The 25,665-nt window shown below is 37.8% G+C and overlaps 1 protein-coding gene across 3 annotated transcripts in view; it reads left to right on the top strand.

Annotated features, from left to right (window-relative positions):
• Positions 1-25,665, top strand: part of GRM1 (glutamate metabotropic receptor 1) — a 361,608-nt gene that overhangs the window by 303,234 nt on the left and 32,709 nt on the right. For all 3 annotated transcript variants that reach the window (XM_059941898.1, XM_059941899.1, XM_059941900.1), the window contains exons 5-7: positions 1,191-1,359; positions 12,094-12,220; positions 22,747-23,677. In XM_059941898.1, the coding sequence (XP_059797881.1) occupies positions 1,191-1,359; positions 12,094-12,220; positions 22,747-23,677 (1,227 nt within the window). The remainder of the gene's footprint in view (positions 1-1,190; positions 1,360-12,093; positions 12,221-22,746; positions 23,678-25,665) is intronic.

Below are 25,665 nucleotides of genomic sequence, written 5' to 3'. Positions count from 1 at the left end.
AACCCCACTTTGCAGAGCCACTGAGGGAGAGTCAGGCATCCATTTCTGGGCAACTGCCACTTGAGTTATAGTTTCCTTGGAGTAAATAGCAACATGGAAAGAAGATTGAAGAATACCAGAGAATTGTCAATAACCGAGAGAGAAATAACTATGACAACACAAAGATGTTCTCATTTTCTTATAGTATGGAAATAACCAGAGTATTTTAGCGCATTAATAGTGCTACTAATGTGAATGATATAGTGATATTGCCTTACATATGTATTTCTCCCAATTGCGAACAGCCTTATGTTAGTAAATTCCCACAAGAACCCCATGAGCCTTACAGAGTTTAGTGACATTCCTAAGTAGTATAATCTACTATTAAAATATTAGGAAAGAGATTCCAGCTTATACATTCTAATGTCAAATGCTGTGTTTTTTCCACCAAATTGGAAAATGCTGTCCACTGCCCACACTGGGAAATGATGTATCTGGTCCCCAGAACACACTCTTGCTACAGTGAAGATTTCTAAATGTAGATTTTACCATTGTGCAGCATTGCAGCATTTGAAATAACTGAAATAACTGACACCAATTACTTGGATTCAGAAATGTTTGTCCTGATCAAGGAAGAGACCAGTTTAAATGTCAATGCTCACGATGTTAAATCCCAAACATCCTTGCTAATTAAAGGTGCATTTCTCAGATTTTGTGCTCTATTAGCACCTAAAATAAGTTCCAGACTTGGTAAAACTCACCTCTTTTAATCCAGTGTAATTAAAATGGCAACTGAATGTGAAAAAGGAATTTGGAATAAAAGTACTTAAGCTAAAAATTAGTGTTCTGAAGAATTGTTACTTGATCAAAGAATAATCTAGTGAATAATGATTTGAAGGATATGGTGATCGACTCAGCACATATAGAATTTTTTTGAGAATAAGCAGAGAGAAAAGTACAAGAATAATATATTCTTTAATGAATATGGATGATACACAAACAGAGACTGAAGGATGGAATACACATTTTGGAAAATCAGAGGATACATAACTAAACTAAATAAACTAAAATATTGACCATAGCTGGCATTAGGACATGGGATGATTCTAACTTTTCTCTTTCTTCTCTCTAGTATTACCTATTTACCAAATTCCTTTGGTTTCTACATCATGTCCATATTCTCCAAGACACACATGTTGTTTTCTTTGTAGGTATGATATCATGAATCTGCAGTACACTGAAGCTGATCGCTATGACTATGTACATGTTGGAACTTGGCATGAAGGGGTGCTGAACATTGATGATTACAAAATCCAAATGAACAAGAGTGGAATGGTACGGTCTGTGTGCAGTGAGCCTTGCTTAAAGGGTCAAATTAAGGTAAGCCAGCCACAAATGCATTCTTGGATGGTGTCCATGAGGAGACCTCCTGCCTGGGCATAAGCAAAGAAAAACACAGACATTTTTCTTTGACCAGACTGTCCAGAAAGGGTGCGCCAGGTGTACTGTTTCTGTTCTTGTGTTTAGCAAAAATGAGGAAGACAAAGAAAGATTGGGAAATGGAATAGGCAAACCACTGGGATATTTAGAATAGTCTTTATTTGAATCGTAATGATGAGCTGCAGTCTTAAATACAATATAGAAAGCAAGGGGATGAATAATCAAATTAAAAATTAAGACAGAAGTAAACGCGGAAACCAAAGCCAATGATACTGCTTACTCATAGTTCTAGCTATTGTTAAAGAAAGCAGAAGCTGAACGACGCCAAATAAATGTATAACTAAAGTAAAAGAAGCTGAAATGACGTAACACAAAAACATTGCTTACCACTTCTCTTTTCTCTACCAAGTTCTTTGAATTTTCCTGAAACTGGTATTTTCCAGCCAAGAGAGAGTCTTCACTTCGAATTATTCCCAGAAGTTTGTTTTTTTTTTCCAGGTTGGGGCAAGTGAGTGATCATGATATTATGGTATACTTAAAACTAGAGTAAATAAACATCATATACTGGGCATTTGGCTGAATGGAGTAGAGAGAATTCTTGGTGAAGAAGACATGGAAAGAGCACTGACTGAATCCCATGCTATTTAAAAACCAGACTGGCTGATGCACTAGGAAACGGAGCATAGGGGAGTGATTGTGAACTGGCAAGAGTGTGGATTAAATGACCTAATAGGTCTTTCCCATCTCTAATTTTCTGTGATTCATCTCTGGGAGCAGACAGGCTGTCAAGTGAACGTCACAAAGCACAGCTGGGGCTGGAATGTGTACTGTGTGAGGCCCCTGCTGTCTTGCCACGTGGCCACGCCGCTCTGCTGTTCGCAGGAGCCGTAGAACCAGCCGTGCAAGGGAAAGGCCCTGAGAAGTATACTTAGGGGCCTTTAGGGCAAGAGTCTAGTAGTGCTGGTACAGCAGCTGGAAAAGCTTTATCACTGCTGATCAAAGAACGTGGAGGATCTGGAACCTGCAACATCTCTCAGCAGCTGAGAAGAGCTGTCCGTGTGGACTCAAACTCTGAGTCGAATCAGCCACTTTGAGCATGAAAACCACTCCTGAGGCGACTCTCCCTACTTGCAAATGTCACTGCCTCCTCTGCAGATGCGATATTAAACATATTTAATAATTGTCATGGTAACCCACCAATCAGAATGAACTCCATCTTAGTGCTACGACAGGGTGCTGGAGGCCTCCTTCCATGCCCGCGGTTAATCCTTGAGTTGTTGGATCATGGGAAGATTTAGGTGAGGAATCTTACATGGCTAGGGTAGGATGGGGCAGTCAGGGGGCTTGGAGAGACACCATTAGTTTCCACCCAGTACAGAAGCATTTCAGTAGTGTGAGAATGACTCCAGCCAAACCACTGTGTACGGGCCGTACGTCAGTGCTGCTTCTCCCCAAGAATCCACTTCTGATTCTTATCCAGATGGAATTTTTCACGTGGGGCTGTCTGGTGGTATTAGGAATATATCCTCTGAAACTGAGAGGCCTAAAACTTCTCCTTGACTCTTACCACAGGATGCCAGACCACTGGATTCTGGGTTGGTTATCTTCTCTGGATGGTAGGGAAAACCAGGGAGACCTGAAGTCATATGATTGGGACAGCCCAGAAGCCCTGGGCTTTATGCTCTTCTGTGACCCAAAGGGTGTCACATGTTCATCTCAGACCTCCTCCTCGGCATGGGTGGCAGCATTGAATATTTAGTGCAGACAACTGCTGTGAAAAAGTTTATGAAACTACACAGTTTGGCTATTCAGAGTATAAGAAAAACAAACAAACAAACAAACAAATACAACCCTGGCAAGAGAAAACAAATCATTCTAAAGATACTCTGCACTCCAGCTCCCTTTCAGAATTCCCTGCTGTTACTCTGACTGCTGGCAGGCCATGAATGGGAGCTCACATGCCATGTGTAGTCCCATGTGTATACTCCAGAAGATAGACTTTCCCCCCACCCCCCAAGTTCAGAGGAAAGGCTGTCTGCGTGCATCTCTAAGCTAGATGCTGAAGTATTTCTGGCATCACATTTGCATTACACCCATGCAGTGTTATCGAAGGAGATCCCAGAAATCTTTGCTGAGCCATTACAGAGCACTTGCTATAAATGCAAATCTCTTGGGGTCCAATTTTCATAATATTGTGTACCCTGCAGGATAAAAGTATGCCCGTTCTCAATAGCACCTGGAGTGGAGGTGAAGGGGGATGTTTGTTTGTTTCCCATAAGTACCATGGGAGGTATGGAAACAAATGAAATCTGAATCCCATTTACCAAATAATAGCATTTATATTCTTACATCGTCAATTTGCCACCTACCAGGTTCAGGATGCAGAGCCAGGTCTCTCAGTAGCCACTACAGAGACTGGAGGGAAGCAACTTAAAAGGTGATTGTAGGACCTGCACTTGTATTAACTGAGAAACATAACCTTTAGGAAAGGATTATTCATTTTAAATATCAAATGCCACTTAAAATGTCGAAATAACCATTTGACTTCTTTTGTGATAACCCATAAAACTTTCTTATGGTAATTTCCTTTGAAGTAGTTAAAAGTCCAGTTTTCTTATGTTATTGATTTTAGAAATATAAATATAATATCTTATAAGTATAATATTTTATGGAGGAGAAATTGATTTCAGTCATACCACAAACAGTAGTAAATAAAATCAAACTTTTATTGTTGTGTCTTATATTAGTCAGGTTTCAGTCAGGAAAGAAAGAACCCATGCCAAGTGGTTCAACAGAGGAAATTTAAGGTAAAAAACTGGTTATAAAAGTAAAAGGGGGCAATGAGGCAACTCAGAGATGAGCAACAGTAGGAATCATTCCCACCTCTGGGCTAGAGAGACACAGGGAAGGTCACAGATACTACCTGAGACCCCTCCTGAGGTGGGAGGGGAGGATACCTTGGTACGAGGCTTCTCCTCCTCCGGCTCTTCAGTCTCCCATTAGGTCCTTCCATCCTGCCAACCGTATGGAGAAGATGCTGGAAAGAGAGCCTGAGCAATGTAGTGCGCAGATACTTAGCTCAGGTTCCCTTGAACCCTGAAAGCTAAGCAAGGTTAAGTGCTAATGCATTACTGGGAGATACAATCCCAGGGAAGCAAGAGTGAGAGGAAAAGGGAAGGGAGGCATGCAAGCATGGCGGAACACCTCTACCACTAAGGTGAGGCGTCACTGAGCAGGGCACTGCCTCACTGAGCACAGCTCAGCCTCACGGAGGTCTCTGGACAGGCTGCTCGGACTGTCTGTGGGAGCAAGGAAGGGAGAAAAATGTATGCACTCCTGCCATTCTATTTTCTGCTTCCTGTGGTCAGCGTTTGCTCACAGGAAGTGACGTCATCTGACCCCTTTAGGCAGCTACTGGGAAAGCCAGTGTCCATGTCCTGCTCTGTGGACCTTCTTTGAATTTGGAAGCAGCAGGGGGAGAAGTCTCTGTGGGTCTTACACAGTCTGGTCTGGGCTCCTGCTGTGCTGAATTGCCAAGGAGGCAGTTCTGGAACCCAGTGCCTCCTCCGGGGGAGAGAGAGTCACCTGGAGATGCCAGAAGATGACACAGTAGTGGTAGGCTCTGAGGTAGGAGTTGCAGAAGCATCCAGAACCCTCAAGAGCCAGGGCCCAAGGGCCTAAGAGACAGGTCAGGCAAAAAGAATTTGAGGCAGCACGTAAAATATGGACAATGGATCTGCAAGCAAACAGCAAGGGCCTGGCACGTGTATTGGTCTCCCACACCAAGCCTGCTGCTATTTTCCTTGGTGTGGGGAAGGCAGGAAAGAGGTAAGAAGGGGTGGGAAGGCAAGGGGGAGAAAGTGAAAGAAAGGAGAAGGGAGGCAATAGAGATCGGGAACTAACACTTATCAAGCATATTCTTGTGCAAGTACAAGAATGGATGACATCGTTTCAATTATTCCTTAAAACAACCCTTTTAAAGCAGATATTATCACCCCATTTTATGATGAGAAGTCAGAGGCCCAGAGGGCTTGAGTCACTTGCCCCAAGCTTTCTCAGCTAGCAAATGCTGAGCTGAGCTTGGAGCCAATCCAAAGCTCTTATCGACCCACAGCCACATGTTGTTCAACCATCTTTCATTATATGAACTGGCATATTTCCTACAAATGCAAGTTTCAATTGATAAAGCTGATTTTCTCAATAGTTTACAACAAAATTATAAATAGAGATCCACTTTAAAATTGCTGAGGGAACAGAATCTAGAACTAAGCAGGCAATAAATATTAGTGAAGGTGGTCGGGAGAGGCTGACAGAGATGGGGAAAGTGGCAGAGAATCCCAGGGAAAGGGTCCTGGGGATTGCTTTCATTCTCCTCCTACTCTTTCTTTTCCCTTCTCTTCTCTTTTATTTTTTTCTTCCATTTAGTTCGTTTTTGGATTCTTTACTCCAAGATGATGGTTTGAGTCTGGGAGTTTAGGCATGGAAAGTAGAAATCACTACTTCCCCCCTTCTTACCTGGCCGATCAAGATAGAATTATGGAGACCATATCATAAATGGTTCTTCATTACACATGCCATATTGTCATATAGTAAAATACCCCCTATATATGTGGAGAAAAGCCCAGATACACATATTTTTACAAACTATATATTTCAGAATTGGGTTAACTATTTTTTCCCTGAACCATCTGAACGTGAGGTGCAGATATCATGAAACTTCATACCGCAGCTTTTGTCTTCTAAGAATAAGGGCAACTCTCACATGGCCATAAGACCAGCTAAGAAAGTTAGCAATAAGATCAACCACAGCTGTCCTGTTCACCTCAACTTCCCCATTTTGTGAATCAAAACAAACTACCCATTTAACTTGTTCATAATTAATGCAACCATTTTGGCAACCAATGAAACAATGACATAGTTCCTTCATTATGTAATATTTTATAAATTCCACTGCAGGATGGCAGGTTCTCAACAAAAATTGTCCACAGGAATATCAAAATTCCTTATCTGAGAAGCTTATGATTACATAATGATGATGTGATCTGCCCCAGCTACTAAAAACATACTGGCTAAAATTTTGAAAAAAGTTGAAGACAAAATACTGAGTTCCTTTTTGTATTTTATTATGTATGTGAAAGCATGAAATTATTATAGTGTCTCTGGATGAGAGAAAACTTTGCAAGCACTGGTCATAATGAGAAATTCTATGGAATCATCATTAATTTACATCATTAATTACTCAGCCACTCTGAGTAATACCTACACCCTCACCTCTCATGCTTTGACCAGTGTTTAAGCTGGTCTCCTGGTTACTGAATTTTTTGGTGATCACCTTAGCCTCAGATCTAGCTTGTCTGCCACTTCTGGGGACAGGTGCCGATAGGACCTGCTGCTGAATCACAAGACACCGGGCAGAGAAGGAACACAGCAGAGCTGTTGTGTCTTGCAGGTGGCAGTGACCAAAGCAGGGCTCATTTTCCTTTTTAAGTAAATATTTATTGAAGTATAACACACATACAGAAAAGTAGAGAAGGAAGGCAATAGCATGAGTACCCATTGGACTCTTACTTCTGGGTCTTTTCTTTAGCTGATGCCACTGCCTAGAACTCTCTTCCACCAGATATATTCAGGACTTACTCCCTTTCCCTCTCTCAAGTCTTTAGTCAAATGGCATATCTTTGTGAAGGCTTACCTGACCACCATGTGCAAAATTGCAATCCCCAATTCCAGGTGCCTCCCTGTCAAGACTGGGACTAAGATGAGGCAAGTGAAGAACTTAGGGCACAGACCCTAAAGGGGCCCCCCATCAAGATCCTGCAAGTGCAGGGTGGGCATGTGCACAACGCTGAGGGTTTTAAGGGCCTCTTTAATTCTGGTCCCTAGGCACTAGGCTTGCCTCACCTTGGTCCCTGCCCTCAACCCTATTTCTCTTTCTTGCTGTAGTTTTCTCAAAGCCCTTTTCTAGGATGGCGCTCCTCAAAGATGGGGATATGATCTGTTTTATTCACTGATTGTGAATGCATAATGTGAATGAATGAATGGATGAATGATTGAAGGCATATGCCCTGCATAAGCATTTCATTCCTCCTTCTAGCAGTATACGTATTATATTATGTCAGATTTTGAGCTTCTTAACCTCAGTGATCATCAGGTCTTTTCATTTATTTGTCCCCATGCATAGCACCGTGTCTGGCACACTGGGCCACTAAATAAATGTTGGTTAAGTAAATATATATCTGCCAACTTCTGAGATATAATTTTGGTTCTCAGCATAACATGTCATCATTCTGACAGCTGTTTTTACACAAGGAAGAGCTTAGTTCTTGAAACTACCTGGTGATAATGTGCCTGAGGTTTGCACAAGTTACTGATCCCCTCTGCAGCTGTTTCTTCATCTGCAAAATGTAAATAATTAACTTCACTCCATGGAGTGGTTGTGAGGTTTAGTGTAATTCTGTACAGAGGGCCTTGCACATGATCTCATTCAATGTATGTCCATTTTTGTGATCATTTTCTATTCCTATATGATTTTTGTTACATTTCCCCTGTAATAAATTACTACGTAGGGATTTTCCTAAACAGATATTTTTCTATAATTCTTTCAAGGCTCTCTTCAGTTTCCTCCTATTTTTTATTCTCTTTGAATTCTTCATTTTCATTTCTTTTGTTTATGTAATATTCCATATTATTTCCCTCTTTTCTTTCACATACATTATTGAGTAATTATTGAAAAATTAATATGTACCAATAACTATGCTAGCACTGTGAATGCAAAAGAAACTTAAACATGACCCCTTCCTTTGAGGAACTCATAGTGTAGCTGGAAAAAATTGTATCAGCAATTACAGTCCATTGTTGCCCAAGCTCTCATACTGGGTGTCATGGGGACACAGGAGGGTAGGACTAGCCCTTCTCTCCCTCAGCTGATTTTCCTACAGTCCTAATTAGGCAGGACCAGTGTCTTTATTCTGTTTAGTCTTCCAGGCATTTCCCTTCTGAAGCAAATTTCTCTGTTTCCTTTGATTTATCATTACTTTTCCTTCATTATATTCTTTCGATGCTGTTTTCTTTCTTTTGTCCTTTTTCTAAATAAAGCCTAAATTTAAAAAATCCATTTCAAGTTACTTCAGAAACGCAGTCATAAAGTTAACGCTTGATTTCCTATGGCATAAATACTTTAAGACTCCTACAGTGTATATGGAATTGAATCATAACCTTGTGTGAAGCAGCAGGTCATCTAGTCTTACTAACAATAAACAGAGCACCACGTACACAGGATGTAAAAGGAATCAAAACAGTTCCTGTGTCTTGGGAAGTCTTGGTCTTTCAAGGGCAATTTCAGAGAAATATCAAATCTCTTATCATGACTCAGAGCTGTCATAAAAAGTGTTTTACGGTAACAAAAATGAGACAATACATTCAGTTATTGAGTGTATACTACATGCAAAAGAAATATCAGTTAGTATAAAAATATAAAAATAATTTAAAATATCAATACCTGTGTGATATGGGGGAGATTAAAACATAGAGACAATAATTTAAGAATTTTTTAAAAAGTATCTGAATGAAACATATCTACCATATACATGTGAAACAATTAGAGGACAAAAGCTAACTAACTTGTGGTAATAAAATACCAAGTATATTTTAATTATAGAGAATTCCAAATAAGGTAATGTTTCAAAAGGCTCACTGCACCAGAAATACTTCCTGGAGCATGTGTCAGGACTCGAAAGTAGTGACATAGATGGGCTGATGGAGGAAAGATGATATTCTAAATGGAAAGGAATATCCTTTCTTTTATTAAAATATATTTATTTCTTTATTGTTGCATGTTAAAGCCATGGATTAAACAACACACACACTCTCTCTCTTTTGTCCTTCTTAAAATCTATTCTCTGAACAGCAGCCATAATAATCCTTGTAGAAAGCAAGTCAGGTGGAAGGCAAATTAGATGATGTATCTGCCCTACTTGAAACCTCCCTCCAAAACAAACATTAATGAGGATGTAAGCAGGGGATGGCACAGAGGCTGCTCTTCCTTGTTTGGCGGACTTATGTAAGAGATTATTAACGGTCAAACTTAGGTGCAGAAACAAGGACTTATGTAAGAGATTATTAACAGTCAAACTTAGGTGCAGAAACAAGGACTTATGTAAGAGATTATTAACAGTCAAACTTAGGTGCAGAAACAAGGACCAGAGACTAAGTGAATGACTGACCAAAGAGCTTACATTTCAAAGGTATTAGAAAAGGGAGACACTGACATTCCTTGAGTGACCGAATTACATTTTTAAAAAAGATTCAACTCAACACTCGTTCATTGGCCGGCTACTGTGTGTTCTTGGTACATTTATTGATGACTATGATCTGAAAACAATGAAAGTATGGCATGATTCCCTTCTCTTGAGGAGCCCACAGGCCCTCGAGATGATCTTGACAGCTGTGTGCATGTAACTCTGGAGTGAGAAGTAATTAGAGGCACATTATATGATTAGGAGACAGGGACCAGAATTCATCTTTCTGAGTCTAGAGGAGTGGCTGAGAGATAGAAAAGACAAATGCCATATTTTAGACATTGTATGGCAAAAGTGCACATACTTGGTGGCTGAAAAAGAAGTAATAAAAAAAAACTCCATTTGAGCAGTTCCTTTTTCATTATTTATTAGAGGTATAAGCCAATCACTTATTCATTCGTTTATTCAGTCATTCAAAGCCTAATCTTAAATACTTTCCATGTGCCAGTTACTCATAGGATCTACCTTTCACCAGTCATTCTGCATAAATAAATTGTGTAGCATTATTATCTTTTGAAATTGTCTCATTCATAGTATTCATTTTATAGTTAGGCAAAAGATAAAGCGGACTGAAGAGATATACACTATTTTGTACTTCTTATACTCATTAATGTAAAAAGCAGTACTCATTTATTCAATTTTTCTCATGGCACTTAGAAAAATTTATAATTTGGAATATAGATTTCTCATGCTTATTCTGAGGATAGGTGTGAAATTTTCAAAAAGACTTAATCTGAGTCTACTTTCTAAAGTTATTTGAAAGTAAAAGAAGAAAAAGGAAACCTTTTACAGTTTCTGAAAATATAATGTCATTTGATATTTTTCATGTAATTCTAAAATAGTGGTATAAATTTCGACCTGATTTGCAAGAAGATAATTTTATTTTCACAAAGGATAGAGTTTGTATGATTTTAAGGTATGGCAATATTTACAGTTTAATTTCTGACTCTACATATGAGAACATTTGATTATGTCTAATGTGTTGGGGAGGGACCTCTGTTTCTAGCCATGAGGGAATAACAGAGTACAGACTTTGTCTTCTGCTGTAAACAACAAGAAAACTTGACACAATATATGAAGTAACTATGTTCAGACATTGGAAAACAGTGCATGACCTTGAATTCAAGGAATTGAAAGGAAACAAACAAGGTGAACCCTAAAATCACTCTGGCTTTCTGTCTGGAGGCAATTTCCTAGTTGTTGTTTAGTGAGAAAGAACACAAACAGAGCTTGGCTATCCTGATAATTTAAGAAGACAGAAATCAGAGTTTAAGAAGGCCAAGGCAGCCAGAATTTGTAGTGCAGAGGAAGGAAGAGGATGGATCTATGCAGAAAAAGAGTCCCAGAAGTTGGCATATGAGTTTTCATGAGTATTTGACTGAATCTGTATGAGCAGGGTAGAATTCAGAATGTCCAGGTAAAGAACAATTAGTGGGGAGCTGGATTCCCAGAGGTCACACAAGGCCAAGAATTGTCCCAGTTTCTACAAGCCCTAGTGGAGACGCTTTGCTGAGTACACAAAGAGTTAAGTAGAGATCCCAGCAGGGTCATAGTTTATAATGAGGCTAAACTATTCCTAGAGTAGAGACTATTCTAGACTTGCCCTAAAAAATGAAAAACAAGACTCAAACTGAGCCACAGGTGACTTAGCTGCCTGCCGGAACAAAGGCCAATACTACTTCAAGAAAAAAATCCAGCACTCTACACCTTATGTCCAGCATCTGGTTAAAAATTTTTAGACATGTGACAAAACGAGAAAATGTGACACATTACCTGAAGAAAAAGCAAGCAATAGAAACAGTCCCAGATATTATATTGATGATGGAATTAGAAGTCAAATTAAAATACCTACTGTAAATACATACAAAAGGATTTAAAAGAAAACATGCATATCACGAGAAGACACATGGAAATATAAGAACATAAAATAGAATTTATACAATGAAAACCAAAGTATATTAGAAATAATTTTTTAATGGATGGGATTAACAGCATATTAGACATTATGAAAGTAAATATCAGGGGACTTGTAACAATATAAAAAGAAAAATGTATTTTTACTTTTCTATGAATTATTAATACATATTAATATACATAATGATATGATTCAGCTGTTTAATTCCTTTTATAAAAGAAATTATTATTGAAAAGCTTCCAAATCCAACATGGAATGAACTGAAATTCACATCTGAACTCTGGTACAATAAGGTATATCCCAATCCATGTATTTAAAGTTCCTCGACATATACAATTTTTTGAAAAGTTACTTTTCTAAAAAAATCATAGTTTGAAAGCAAGTCCTCACCTGAAAAAAAAAAAAAAAAAGTCTTTCTGGAGAAACGATCTGTAAGGCATATGAAATATTGCTATGTTATAGGTCATACGGAAAGGAGAAGTCAGTTGCTGCTGGATTTGCACTGCCTGCAAAGAGAATGAATATGTGCAAGACGAATTCACCTGCAAAGCTTGTGACTTGGGCTGGTGGCCCAATGCAGATCTAACAGGTAAGCGCTGCCTCACTTGTAAGCCCTGCCCCTGACTGTTGACCTTTCCGATGTGCCTATTGTTTAAAATGATAGTGATTAGCTCATGTCTTTTTCAATGTTTATTTACATTGTTACTGCTCATGTCAAAGTGTACACATAAACCTCTTATACGTTTTCCATAATCTATATTAAAAGTTCATTTAAATGTAAAAGTGTATTCAAAGGTTATTCTTGTATACCAGTTGTTCCTGTTTTTCTTTTTAAAAATTTTATCTGAAGATATTTCTAGTCACCTGAATTTATATTTGCAAATATTTCTTGAACATCTGTATATGAGGCACTATTGCAGGACATAAAGGTTCAAAAATAAGTGAAACACAGCCCCAGCTTTATTTACTTAAAATATATCAGGGAAGAAACATGTAAAAGTATAAAATAAAATAGTTATTACTACAATAGAGATATTTATAAACTACTGTAAAGTTTGTTAGGCAGACAAGGAGATGAAAGAAATTCCAGACAGAAAGTAGAACATGGGAAACATGAAAGCATGTAATACATTTGGAGAAAACCATGGAACAAGTATATGGGGTTGTTTGGTAAATGCAAGGCCTAGTAGATACGTGGTCAGAAATGAGACTGGATGAGTACACTGGCAGCAAATGGTAAGGAGCTTCTGTAGGACCTTTTTATAAATGTTTGGATTTTGGCTTTAAGCACAGAAGAGCCACTGAAGAATTTAAAGCGGTGAATAACATCATGATATCTGTGTCTCAGAAAGATGACCCTGGCGGTAGTATGGAGGAGAGTAGTGAGCCTAGACTAAAAATAGAGAGAAGTTAGGAAGCTATTATGTTGGTCCAAGTGAGTAATTTCAAAGGGTATGAACTAGGGCAGCTGCTACAGCAATGGAGAGGAATAAATGAATGCAAGAGATGATTTACTCATAAAATCAATGGGACTCCTGTGGATGGATTACATGAGTTTATAAGCTTCCCAAGAGCAATGTTCAGGTATATGAGTTTTGATTTCCAAAGACCCTGGTATGAGTTCACAGATGAGAGGTGTTTCACAGTTACTTTTCACAAATTTGAAAAGTGATAAAGCCATAGAAACTTTGTCTTTGAGTTCATAGAGACCTTGTCATCTGAGTAATGCAATCCCTCATTTTAGAACGACAAAGCTGAGGGCTAGAGAGGTGTACTTGTGCCCAAGGTCATGCAACTAGTTAGAAGCAGGTCGTAGCTCATTGACTGCTGATCCTATGCTTCCCTGTGTGCTGCTGAAAATCATTAGGGTAACATTCATGATTGTTGTTTACTTTTTGACTTGTTCCCAAATAAGAATATGAAACTAAGAAATTGTGTGGCTTATTCAACGGGCATCAAAAATGGCTGGCTGAGTAGAATCAGGTCACATAATTAAAATTATACTTTGTGAGTGAGAGACCTTGTAAAATGTTAACCCTGTTAGAAAATAGACTGAGTATCAGAAAGCTTTAAGAAGTCACCTGGTACAAAGGCCATTTTTAAATGAAAAGAAATTAGATCAGCATATTTTTGAAGGTACAAACTATACCTCACCTGTTTCTTTATTCTCTAGCTGAAAACTGGTTTTCAACTTCAATGTGCCTAAAAATTACCTGGGAATTACCCATCTACAGAGATTCCCATTCACTATTTCTGAGACAAGACCCAGCAGATTCTGAAGCACTTAGTCCCTGTTCCATCCCTTGAGAAACATTACTCTCTGGCTCATAGCCTGGTGCCTTGAACATAATTGCTGCCTGATAAATATTTGTTCTATGGAGAGAATTAGAAAGAAGAAGGAACTCACCCAAGTTCATCTACATCAATACAGATCATCAACAGGAGAAGCCACCACTAGAATCTAGGGGTTTTTGTCCCTGGGTCGAATGCCCTTTCACTATGCATTTATCTCATGGTTGCGTGCAATGGACTGACTTGGAAAAGGTTTTCCAACCTCATTCTGGACACAGGCCTCCTTTCCCACTCGTACTGTGTCTCTCTTCACAACTTTACCCTCCTTTGTAGTGTGTGCTTCCTGCCGGTCCTTTTCATCTTGAGAAAGCCGTCCCCTTAGATCACCATTGTGCTTGAGAACTGGGCTTGACTTCAGAGTCAGCCCTCAGCTATCTGACTGAGACCACAACTGATCAGGAAGAGGCTCAAAGACAAAACCATCACCTTTCTAAGGTTAATCTTAAACGTCAGAAGTCCTGGCTTTGAGGTACAAGAGTTTTCCTCTTGTCTACACTTTTGGGGCTTCCCCCAACTTTTCCTACTGCTTCATCTTCCCTTTAAATGGGGGCTTATCTCATACATGATAAAGAACTTCTATCCAACTTTAAAACATTAAAATACAAAAAAAATTTTAAAGATCTAATATGTTATAATAATGGAACTCAAAGTCATATGTTTTATTCCCTAGACATCTTCCACTGTGGATATATAGTCTGCCCACTGCCAAATGATCACCATCATTGATTAAGCCTCTTTGACTTAGTAAAATATTAAAAAATATCCTCCTTGATTATAAATAGGTGAATTTTAATGCAGTTATCTTTCTAGAGAATTTAATCTACTATCATCCATCATATGTGTAAAAATCACTTTAACATTCAAATGAGTTGAGCAAAGCAACAGCTCAGACTGCCTTTATCTGATAACAACAGGCAAGTGGCTACTTTCGGATCATGTATCCAAATTATGTTGTAACTCTTATACTTAAGGTCTTTCAGAATATGCATCTCGTACTCATTTATACTTTTTTTTTTAACGTCTTTATTGGAGTATAATTGCTTTACACTGTTGTGTTTGTTGCTACTGTATAACAAAGTGAATCAGCTATACGTATACATATATCCCCATATCCCCTCCCTCTTGCATCTCCCTCCGACCCTCCCTATCCCACCCCTCTAGGTGGTCACAAAACACCAAGCTGATCTCCCTGTACTATGCAGCTGCTTCTCACCAGCTATTTTACATTTGGTAGTGTATATATGTCCGTGACACTTTCTTCGTCTCAGCTTACCCTTCCCCCTCCCCGTGTCCTCAAGTCCATTCTCTATGTCTGCGTCTTTATTCCTGTCCTGCCCCTAGGTTCTTCATAACCTTTTTTTTTTTTTTAGATTCCATATATATGTGTTAGCATACAGGAATGGATAAAGAAGATGTGGTACATATATACAATGGAATATTATTCAGCTATACTTAGTTTTAATGACACCTACTGTTTCTGCATCCCTTCCAGTCTTACACATGAATGGAAAATGAGAACTAATTTGCCACTTACTTGGTGCCATGTCAGGCTCAGAGCAAGGGCGCAGTACATGGCAATGTGTATTTGATTGTTGCCATGGTAGCAGTAGTTGTGAAAAGAGAAAACTCACAGAGAGAGAATACCAAAAAAATCAGTAAAAATATTCAGAGGAGTATATGCATTGCCTTTAAGTAGGTATTTTATTTTCATGGGTGGATTTTTTTGACTGAATTTTAGTTAAAATGAGAAATCATTCTCTTTGGAAAATAGTGTTTTTTACTGAAGGTGAAGTTTGTTTAAAATATGCTTAAAATCATTTTATGTGATAGCTACTTTTCATATATGCTTCAAAGACTCTAATATTAATGAATAAAAACATGTTAGTGAGTTTTTGTTTTCATAAGAATATGTTATTTTTTGGCTATGAAGAAAAATATTGTATATTTCTTAGAGGAAGTGACTTCTGATGCTGTTTTAATAAATTTTTCATATTTTCTTCTTGGGAATATGCACATTTTAATTCAGCATTTAAATTTCACATTTTACTTTATATGATGCATAAACAGGGATCTCTTCTGCCATGATATACAACTTGACAGTAGTTTAACAATCTATGGGCCAATTATATGTAATCCAATGCTACTTATTCCTTTTAAAAAGTCAAATAGCATAAAATAATTCCTCAGAAAGTCAGACTGCACTAAATCTCAACAATAAAAAATAGAAAATACTAAGTTATAGAAATTAACTTTTTACCTATTTTTCCCCATCCAACAGTTACTGCCACCTCTCATATTATCTACTCATTTATTCACATTTATATTATACACTACCACCTACTTCATGCCAGGTATTTTTTTTTTTTTTGAGAAACTGGGACATATGGGTGAATGAAACAAGGTTTATATCCTGGAAGAGAAGCTTCATATGAAACCAGACATGTAAACAGGTAATTATAAGCCTTGCAACAGGAGTATGTACAAAATTTCATATAAGTACAGAGAAAAAAGCAATCATTTTTCCCTGGGAAGAGAAAAACCTTCACAGAGGAAGGGACATTGAGTTAAACATTAAATAATAATTTCACCTTGTAGGTAATTTATATTAATGTAATAATGTTAAAGAAAGCATTTCAATGAACCCTTATGCAATCATGAAGTACTACTGTAAATGTTATTAAATGCCCCAACACACTTTAGGTAGAATAATTGTGGCCTATCTTAATTTCTTGATTCATATTAAATTTGTCTTTACCTAATTGGAAAGAAGTCAGATATTAAATTTTAACCTCCTCCAATGCATTTGGATCTTGCTAGTGAGCCAATGTTTGTTTCAAAAATTAGGAGTAACCCGTTGCCCTCAGATCAGAGTTATTACCACTTCTCTTGTATTTTGCTCAGTAGTTTGTAGTCTGCTTGAAGGAAACTGACTTGTCCAATGGTTCTGGATTGTCTAGGGTAACTCTAACCATAGACACTGCCAGGTCCTTAAGTTCTCTGCACTTTAGATATAGTATGCACAACTCCCGTTAAAGTCTTCTCCTTTTGGGTGCTGGGGGTCAGGTAGGCTCAGGACACTTACTCTTTACCACTGATTGAACTTCTAGTCTTGGAATACCCAAACACACTTGGCGGTTGGGCAACTCTTCTCTTTAAACCTCAAAACAGGACAAATAAGTACATTACATCACATATATGAACAATATGGATATTTTGTCTAATTCCCTCAAGATATCAAAGCTAGCACTTCTCAAATTTAGAGTGTCTTAAAAAATAAAAAAGAAAGGAAAGGAAAGAATAAAAAAAACTTTTAAAAAGCTTATTCAAAATGTATATGATCAGTCCCAATCCCCAGGTGATTCTGTTTTGGATGGTCCTGGATTGGCCTTGGAAACTTTGGTTTCCACATGGGGAAAATAATCTAGGATCTTCACACGAGATAAAGTAATCCTAGTGGTGGTGTAGGTATATTGCTTTGGGGTGTTGTTATGACAAACTGATACTGTTACAACACAAGAATATTTTTACTTCTATCATAAGGATGTTTTTCTTCATTTGTCTATAGTATACTACATAGGATAGGCTTAATTTACAACTAGACTTGGAAGACTCTATGATTATCTGTTGAGATGGCTGAGTATCAGTCTTTGGTTTCTGGCTACATTAAGGGCACTGGGATTTATGATATACAGTTTAAAGTTTGAAACTCCACTGATGACAACCAAAGTCAGTTCATTTACTGATGGATTTCCCCTGGCATATTTTATTAGACAGGTTGTCTTGGCTCTATGACTTGAGGGTCATAAAAGACTTCACTGAGAACTTCTATCTTGAGCTGTCTCAAAACCAATGTTCACTGTGCAGATTTTGGTAGCTCAATCCACAGATGAAGTATACCCTTGTAGGAATAAGGGTCCTAGAGAGCTTGCATCTGGATACCTCTTGATCCCTGGCTGCTAAACTGCACTTTCTCTTACTGTACTTTCCCTTTTGCCTTTAAATGAAAACGTTACATAAGCATGTTCTGTGAGTCTTCTGAATTCTTTCAAATATTGAACTTGTGAAATATTTGCATGTACAAAGCTTATTGGTATAACATACTTAACAATAGCTTGATATAATTGAATTACTGAGTTAGAGTAATGATTGTCTCTAACAAAACCCAGGTTTAGGCAAGTCCTTATTACTAGTGAGGAGAACATTAAAGACAAACTCAGGTTTGTATAGCTTTTAATCAATAAAGTAGAAAAGTATGAATAAGCAAGAACATATAAAGGAGAGTATGATATATATAAGAATCTTAAGATAATCTTGCACAGAAGACCACTGTGTAGTCATCAGCTTGCTTCAAGGTTCTTGGGTTAACAGTTAACTTTCAGCTTCTGGAGGCTCTCTGCCTCTCTGGTTTGCTCTCTGCAAACCTCAGTTTAAAATCACTAAGGGTTGTTACCTTCAGCAGTATTAAGGTTCCCTTTTACTTGTCCAGAGGTTTGGGAATGAAGACAGCCTTATATAATTTAAATTCATGAATAAATGTTCCGATGAAAAGTTCCCATATCACTAGATTGGCAAGTTGGAACATGCTTGCTAAGACTACACGTCTGATCATATTTTTGCCATTATAAGTATTGTGGCTTTTCAATAGGGGAATGCTTCAACCCATCCAGAAGATAAATACACTATTTAAGCTAGTATATATTTATAAACCATAGGAGACAACCGTATGCAATGCATTTGGAGTTACTCAAAGGATTCTTTTGCAGTTGTATCAGTCAGTGCCCCCGACCTTTACAGTTTTTCCAGATTAATTTAATTACAAATGAAGCATGAACTGGCCACATCTGCTATCCTGGGAATGTTTTCCCACTACTGTTTAATTTTGTGGCCAATTTGTTTCTACTGAGATGAGTTCTTTCATTTTTTCCATCAGAATTTTATCTAGTGTATATTGGATATTTCATCTGGTGCTACGAGATAGCCATCTGGTTTTGCCAGAATTATCCTTATGGATCTTACAACACAATCATTCTGATATTTCTTTTAAGAATCTCTTTTCTGGCTAGAGTTTGTGTACCTACAATTGAATTCTTGAACTTCTCCATGGATTTGTTATTATTAATAAGTTATTTGTCGTTCTATATGAGACTCTGTAAGGACTCTTAGAGCAGTCTGTTTAGCATGATTGTCTCTAAAATATTTCTATTATCTTTCATAGTACTAGAACGGTATTAGCTTTTATAGTACCTTTTTTTCTAACTGCAGGTCTCAACCTTTATGGCAGCAATTATTTTATATAACATCAACACGTCAAGAAATTAATTATCCTTAGGCAAGGAGACTAAGCATTGGCTATAGAAATAAGAGGTTGGGTAAATTTGCTTTTAATGGGTAAATTTGTTATATATTGCTGTGTAACAAATTACCCCCAAATTTAGTAGCTTACGGTGACACACATTTATTATCTCACATTTTCTGTGGGTCAGAAATGCACAGTATAGCTGAATTCTCTGCTTCATGATCTTTCACAAACCTAAAATCAAACTGTCAGCTAGGGATGGGGTCTAGTCTGAAGGCTTGATTGTGGAAGGGTGCACTTCCAAACTCAGTTATTGCCAGGATATAATCCTCAAAAGATTGTTGAATTGAGGGCTTCAGCTTTCTTTTTATTTTTTTAGCTGGTTATTACATGGGGACTGTTCTCGGTCCCTTGCCATGTGGACCTTAGCAGCATAGGAGGTTGCTTCATCAGAGCCAGCAATACAGTCTGAGTCTGCTACTAAGATGGAAATTATCTTATGTAACCCAATCACAGGAGGGGCATCCCATCAACTTTGCTATATTCTATAAAAAAGAAACAAGTTATAGGCCTAGTTCATACTCAAGGGGAGAGTATTATACAAGGACATGAATCCCAGGATGTGGGGATTATTCGGAACCATTTTGGAAGCTGCCTACCACAATGAACAATGGTTGTTTGACATTGCTATGCTGTTAATACATATAGATCATGGTGTAGCATTTTCATATTTATACAAAAAAGAAAGATTTGTGATGATCTAGGTATCTATGATAATCTGTATACTTATGTGCTCTGTTTCAATCCATCTTCCTATTTCTGTGGAGTCTTTCATCCATAAGAATTCTGAAACAAAAGCTGTTATTTGGATAATGTCTTAAATTATACATAGTATAGGTATTTTCATGACTAAATCAGATATAATTTGATCATGTGTAAGAATTATAACACATCTTGTCTGGCAGTAAATCCTGTATGTTAAAATTGTGGGTTTTGTGTCACCAAGAATAATGTATTCTTATAATAATAGTCTCAAAGTCCCAGTTATATGTTGGAGCATAGGATTATCAAAGATTTTCACTAGTTGAGTTGTTTTATTAAACCAAGGTATTTGATGTTCTATTAATAGTGAGATGATTAGTAGACATAAAGGCATCTATATCAATAAGAAAGAGATATTGCTTCCCCTGGGAGTTCAGAGAACAGACAGGGAGTTCTTGGGTGCCAATGTCTCCCCTGGAGTTAAGTCATTAGACAGATTTTAGGTAGTTATCCTGAGTTTTACTAATATGGGGTAATGGTTCTTTAAATTATGCTTTTATTTGTGATATCTATAGGTTTTCTTATCTATAGGTTCCCAAATCACAGAGAATAGAGGCCCTTTTAGATGTCTTACTTAAAGATCCATGATTATGTTGATTTCTTGTTTATTTACTATATAACTCTATCTGGAAATGTCTAGTCACATATTAGATATTTTCTAACTTGGTAACTTTTAATTTTAACTTTTTTTTTTTGTTTGATGGCCCTAATTCAGGTCTGAGCCCACTTGTAGAGAGGCTATAGTCCTTGTTATGTCAGTTATTGAGTCTAACCCAGAATTGTTTGAAGGTTTCCTAAACTCTATCTTCCATCCTTATTTTGAATCTTTATTGAAAAAAAAAGTCTGAAATTGCTTTACGTAATGCATTTTCTATTTTTATTTTTTAAATGTTACACCACTGGGTTATTTAAATCTTCCCTTTTGTAATGTGCTGCTTTTTAAATATTTTCCTACATGAGGCTAACAATTAATTGATTTAGTTGGTACATATCTGTAGTGCAGTACAATAAGTATCTAATACAAATCCTGAATTCTGCAGAAAATATTTTGCCTGTGTCCCTGAAGTTTATGAAAATCATTAATTATAGCTCTCAATTTGGCTCTAGACCAGGGTTTTAATTCAAATTCAATAGATCTGACTTGTGTTCTAGAAATTTAAAATGCAGTATCCTTTTCTAATAAAAACTCCGAAGACAGAATAGCTCATTTACAAAACCAGGTTGCATAGAAAAAGAGGAATGCAAGGAGGGTAGCTTTCAGAAGGTTACAAAGGCCTTGACAAAGACTCCATTGGAATTTGAATTTTATTTAGCAGCCTCAGTATGCCAATTAAAGGAGCTGAATATCGACTATTAAGTATTTTATCTCCAAATGTGTCTATAGCTGTTCTTAAATATTTTAATTTATTGATTGTGTTACATCAAAAGTTCCCCATAATGGTCATTGTTATTCTAACTATGTATCTATCTAATCATCTTTCTAAACTTTATCAAGGAAACAGGAAGATTTAGAATTAAAATGTGACTTTTTTTGGAAGCAGAAGTTCTTCCAGGAAGAGGCTGAGACTCTGACACAGACAAACCCCTGACACACAAAAGAGAGAGGCCACTATGATCAGTCAGGAGCGTGTGCTTCTGAGTGGTTTGCACTCATGTATTAAATGTGAGTCTGATCCCAGCTTGTTGAATGACTGAACAGGTTTAAAACAGGTTCTGGTGGTTCCTCACTCTCATAGCTACAGAACAATGAGTCTCTTCCTAAATTTATGGAAATACATATTTTTATTCTCACAATTTGGGAAATATGGCCCAGACCAATCACAAAATTCTGTGAAGGGGTTGTTGCCAGGACTTGACAAATGTTTTTCTCTCTGTGAAATACAAAAGAGACTTTATTCTGGAAGGAAAAGATAAGCCAGGCATTTAGGAACACAGCGCTGTCTCTCCTTTCAAGAGATGGGTGAGGGGAGATTTCATTCTTCTTTAGTATGTCTATTAGAGGTTGATAACTCAAAGGCCCTCAGATGCCACGTTCATAACTAAAGAGGTGAGACTTAGAGTGAGTAATAGTATATGTGGTAAATAGGAGAATGCAGACTCTTCTAAAGAATTCAAATGAAATTTATGTTTAAAAAGTTTGCTGGCTGGCCAAAAAAAAAAAAAAGAAAGAATAGAAAAGAAAGAAAATGCTTGTCTATGAGCTGGACTTGCCTCTGGACAATAGCTGCATAAAAATAAAAATTATTGTTAGTTTATTTCTTACGAACTTATTCTATTACACTGTGACCATTTAACCTTCAATGGAAACACAGTTTGGTTTCCTTCTTTTTCTTTCATTTTCTGAAAGTGTAGAACCAAGTTCCATCCACGGAGCAGCATCCGTTTATAACACTGGAAGCAAAGATTATATTTATAGGCTTAAGTATGTCACATTAGGCTTGTGGTGAGATTAGGTTTGGGAACATGATTGTCCAGAGAAGACAATGGTGTATGTCTATTTGTGTGATAGAGAGGCATTTTAAAAAAAATTAAAATAGCATAAATCATGGAAGATGCGAATATAGCTGTGCCTCTGGTAACTAGTAAGCACTATTATTGATCAGCAAAATCTCAGATTCATTTTAAAACTATTTTTCTCATCACAGGCTGTGAACCCATTCCCGTCCGCTATCTGGAGTGGAGCAACATAGAATCCATCATAGCCATTGCCTTTTCCTGCCTGGGCATCCTTGTTACCTTGTTTGTTACCCTTATCTTCGTGCTGTACCGGGATACACCAGTGGTCAAATCCTCCAGTCGGGAGCTCTGCTACATTATTCTAGCTGGAATCTTCCTCGGTTATGTGTGCCCTTTCACTCTCATTGCCAAACCTACTACCACATCCTGCTACCTCCAGCGCCTCCTGGTCGGCCTCTCCTCTGCCATGTGCTACTCTGCTTTAGTGACCAAAACCAATCGCATTGCACGCATCCTGGCTGGCAGCAAGAAGAAGATCTGCACCCGCAAGCCCAGGTTTATGAGTGCCTGGGCCCAGGTGATCATTGCCTCAATTCTAATTAGTGTGCAGCTAACTTTGGTGGTAACCCTGATCATCATGGAGCCCCCCATGCCCATTCTGTCCTACCCAAGCATCAAAGAAGTCTACCTTATCTGCAATACCAGCAACTTGGGTGTGGTGGCCCCTTTGGGCTACAATGGACTCCTCATCATGAGCTGTACCTACTATGCCTTCAAGACCCGCAATGTGCCCGCCAACTTCAATGAGGCCAAATATATCGCCTTCACCATGTACACCACCTGCATCATTTGGCTGGCTTTTGTGCCCATTTACTTTGGGAGCAACTACAAGATCATTACTACCTGCTTTGCAGTGAGCCTCAGTGTAACGGTGGCCCTGGGGTGCATGTTCACTCCCAAGATGTACATCATCATTGCCAAGCCCGAGAGGAATGTACGCAGTGCCTTCACCACCTCGGATGTAGTCCGCATGCACGTGGGCGATGGCAAGCTGCCCTGCCGCTCCAACACTTTCCTCAACATCTTCCGAAGAAAGAAACCAGGGGCAGGGAATGCCAAGTGAGTTATCTGACCCGGGTTTGCCTCCCCCCACCCCTCTCTCTCTTCTATTTTCTTCTATTTGACTAAATCATGTTCTTCCATTTCCCCACTGTTTTTCCTGTCCTTTCTTAATCTTTTCTTTTTTTCAAATCTCACATTCTGTTGCAGTAAGAATGTAGTACTAAAGGTCTTCGTTGTTTTCATTTCTTTGAAAGAGCAAGGAACGTGAAGCAACAACCAGCTGAGCATATATTTATTCTTACCTGCAATCTGCAGATTCTGTTGTGTCCCTAACGTTTTCCTTTTGCATGGGTCCTCCTTCTGTGGAACATCAGTACATCTCCGGGGTCTGGTCAGAGATGCAATCTCTAGTTCTAATTTCTAGTTTAGATCATGGTTGAGATAGTTTCTGGTTTATTTTTCTTACTTTGGAGCCACACCGTTACTCATCTGGGATGGAGAGGAAGGAAATTAGGCACCTGGGGAAGTTTGACTATTTCAAAATTTGAGTGCAGCTGAGCACCAAGTATGTCCTGAAATAAGTTCCCTTAAGCAACTGTCTGACCGTGCCCCTCTTATTTATTGAACTTTAATGTGTACTGTAAACTTCCATAATGCTACACATTAATTGACCTATCTCTACTACAAGGTTATAACCAGAATGGTTTCCTAGCCATAAAGTACCAAATGAAATAAGGAACCAGATAAAGGTGAAGAGCCCCAGACTTGAGAGTTGGCATGAACATCAAAGTCCAGATTATTTCTATTTTGGTAATTCTTCTGAGTAGTTTATGTAATACACAGATTCCTATCTTTTTCCTGACTCTATTTTGCAAAGAAGCATATGCTAAAATTTGCATGTGTCATCTCTTTCTGAGACCCATGAAAACAGATTTCATGTCACATTTACAACTTTTAAAATAACATGGATGCTTGAAGTTCTAGTGGTAGTTGAATTATCCAAAAATTAAACGATTTTCCCCATTAGCAGTATTAATTTCACTTTTTGAAACAACCCTTTGAAAGTGAAGAATTTTAATAGTAATAATTATAACATATACATTGTTTTAGAACTATTCTGTGCACCTGAACATGTCAGCAAGGTAAGGGGAGGGGAATGGGTGTTGTTTTCCCCAATTTTGTAGGTGAGGACACCAAGCCACTGTGAATTTGTGTGACTCTTAAGTAAATTCCACTTAGTTAGCCATTCTTTGCCTAAGTCTAAACTGGCATGACATTTCTCATTTTCACATATGTCAAAAAATCTACATGCCTTAAACTTCTGGGTTTTTTATCTTTACTGGTCAAGCAGCACCATGGGCATCTTTTACAAAAATCATATAAGGCTTGAGTATCAGATGAGGGAGTCTACAGGAAAATATATTTTTGAAGTCCATCAAGTTTGGTTATTATTTCAAATAAAGACATCCTTAAATTTTTTCAGTGTTAAGGATGAAGCCAAAAATTTACACCTACTTCTTGCAGTATCGATTTCAAGTTCTTCATGAGATGCTGATTATAAAAGTTGCTTAGCCGGTTTTTTTCCCTTGCCCTGATTTTTCATTCCTGCCAACATCCTCTCAGTTCTAGTGAGCATGAAAGCAAAACAACAGTGCCATGAAATGAGGAAAACAATTAGACCATAGCCACAGAGTCCAGATGTACAATGGCATCATGACAATTACCATTAAGAGGGAAGGAATGAGAGGAAACAAAATGAAAAGAAGGGAGAAAACACTCTTTAAACTGGAATGTTTGTAGAGATTAAGATTTCCTTTATCACTTCCCATATGGCTTTATGAGGGTTCCATTCCAACATCCATCATTACCCAGAGCCATGTTTTCTAACTGCCTTTATTATGGTTCTTCAGAAACTTTCATATGATTTTTGGTCATGAGTCATTTCTGAAAGCTGTTATTATAACCATTTAATGGAAAGAGAGAATCTATGTGATCAAGATATCTTTTGGTACTCAGGATTATGCGTTTTTGAAAGCTGTCTCCGG

This window comes from Balaenoptera ricei, chromosome 12 (assembly GCF_028023285.1).
Source record: "Balaenoptera ricei isolate mBalRic1 chromosome 12, mBalRic1.hap2, whole genome shotgun sequence".
In the NCBI taxonomy this organism is placed as follows: domain Eukaryota; kingdom Metazoa; phylum Chordata; class Mammalia; order Artiodactyla; family Balaenopteridae; genus Balaenoptera; species Balaenoptera ricei.
This window is presented reverse-complemented; position numbering and strand designations above follow the sequence as displayed.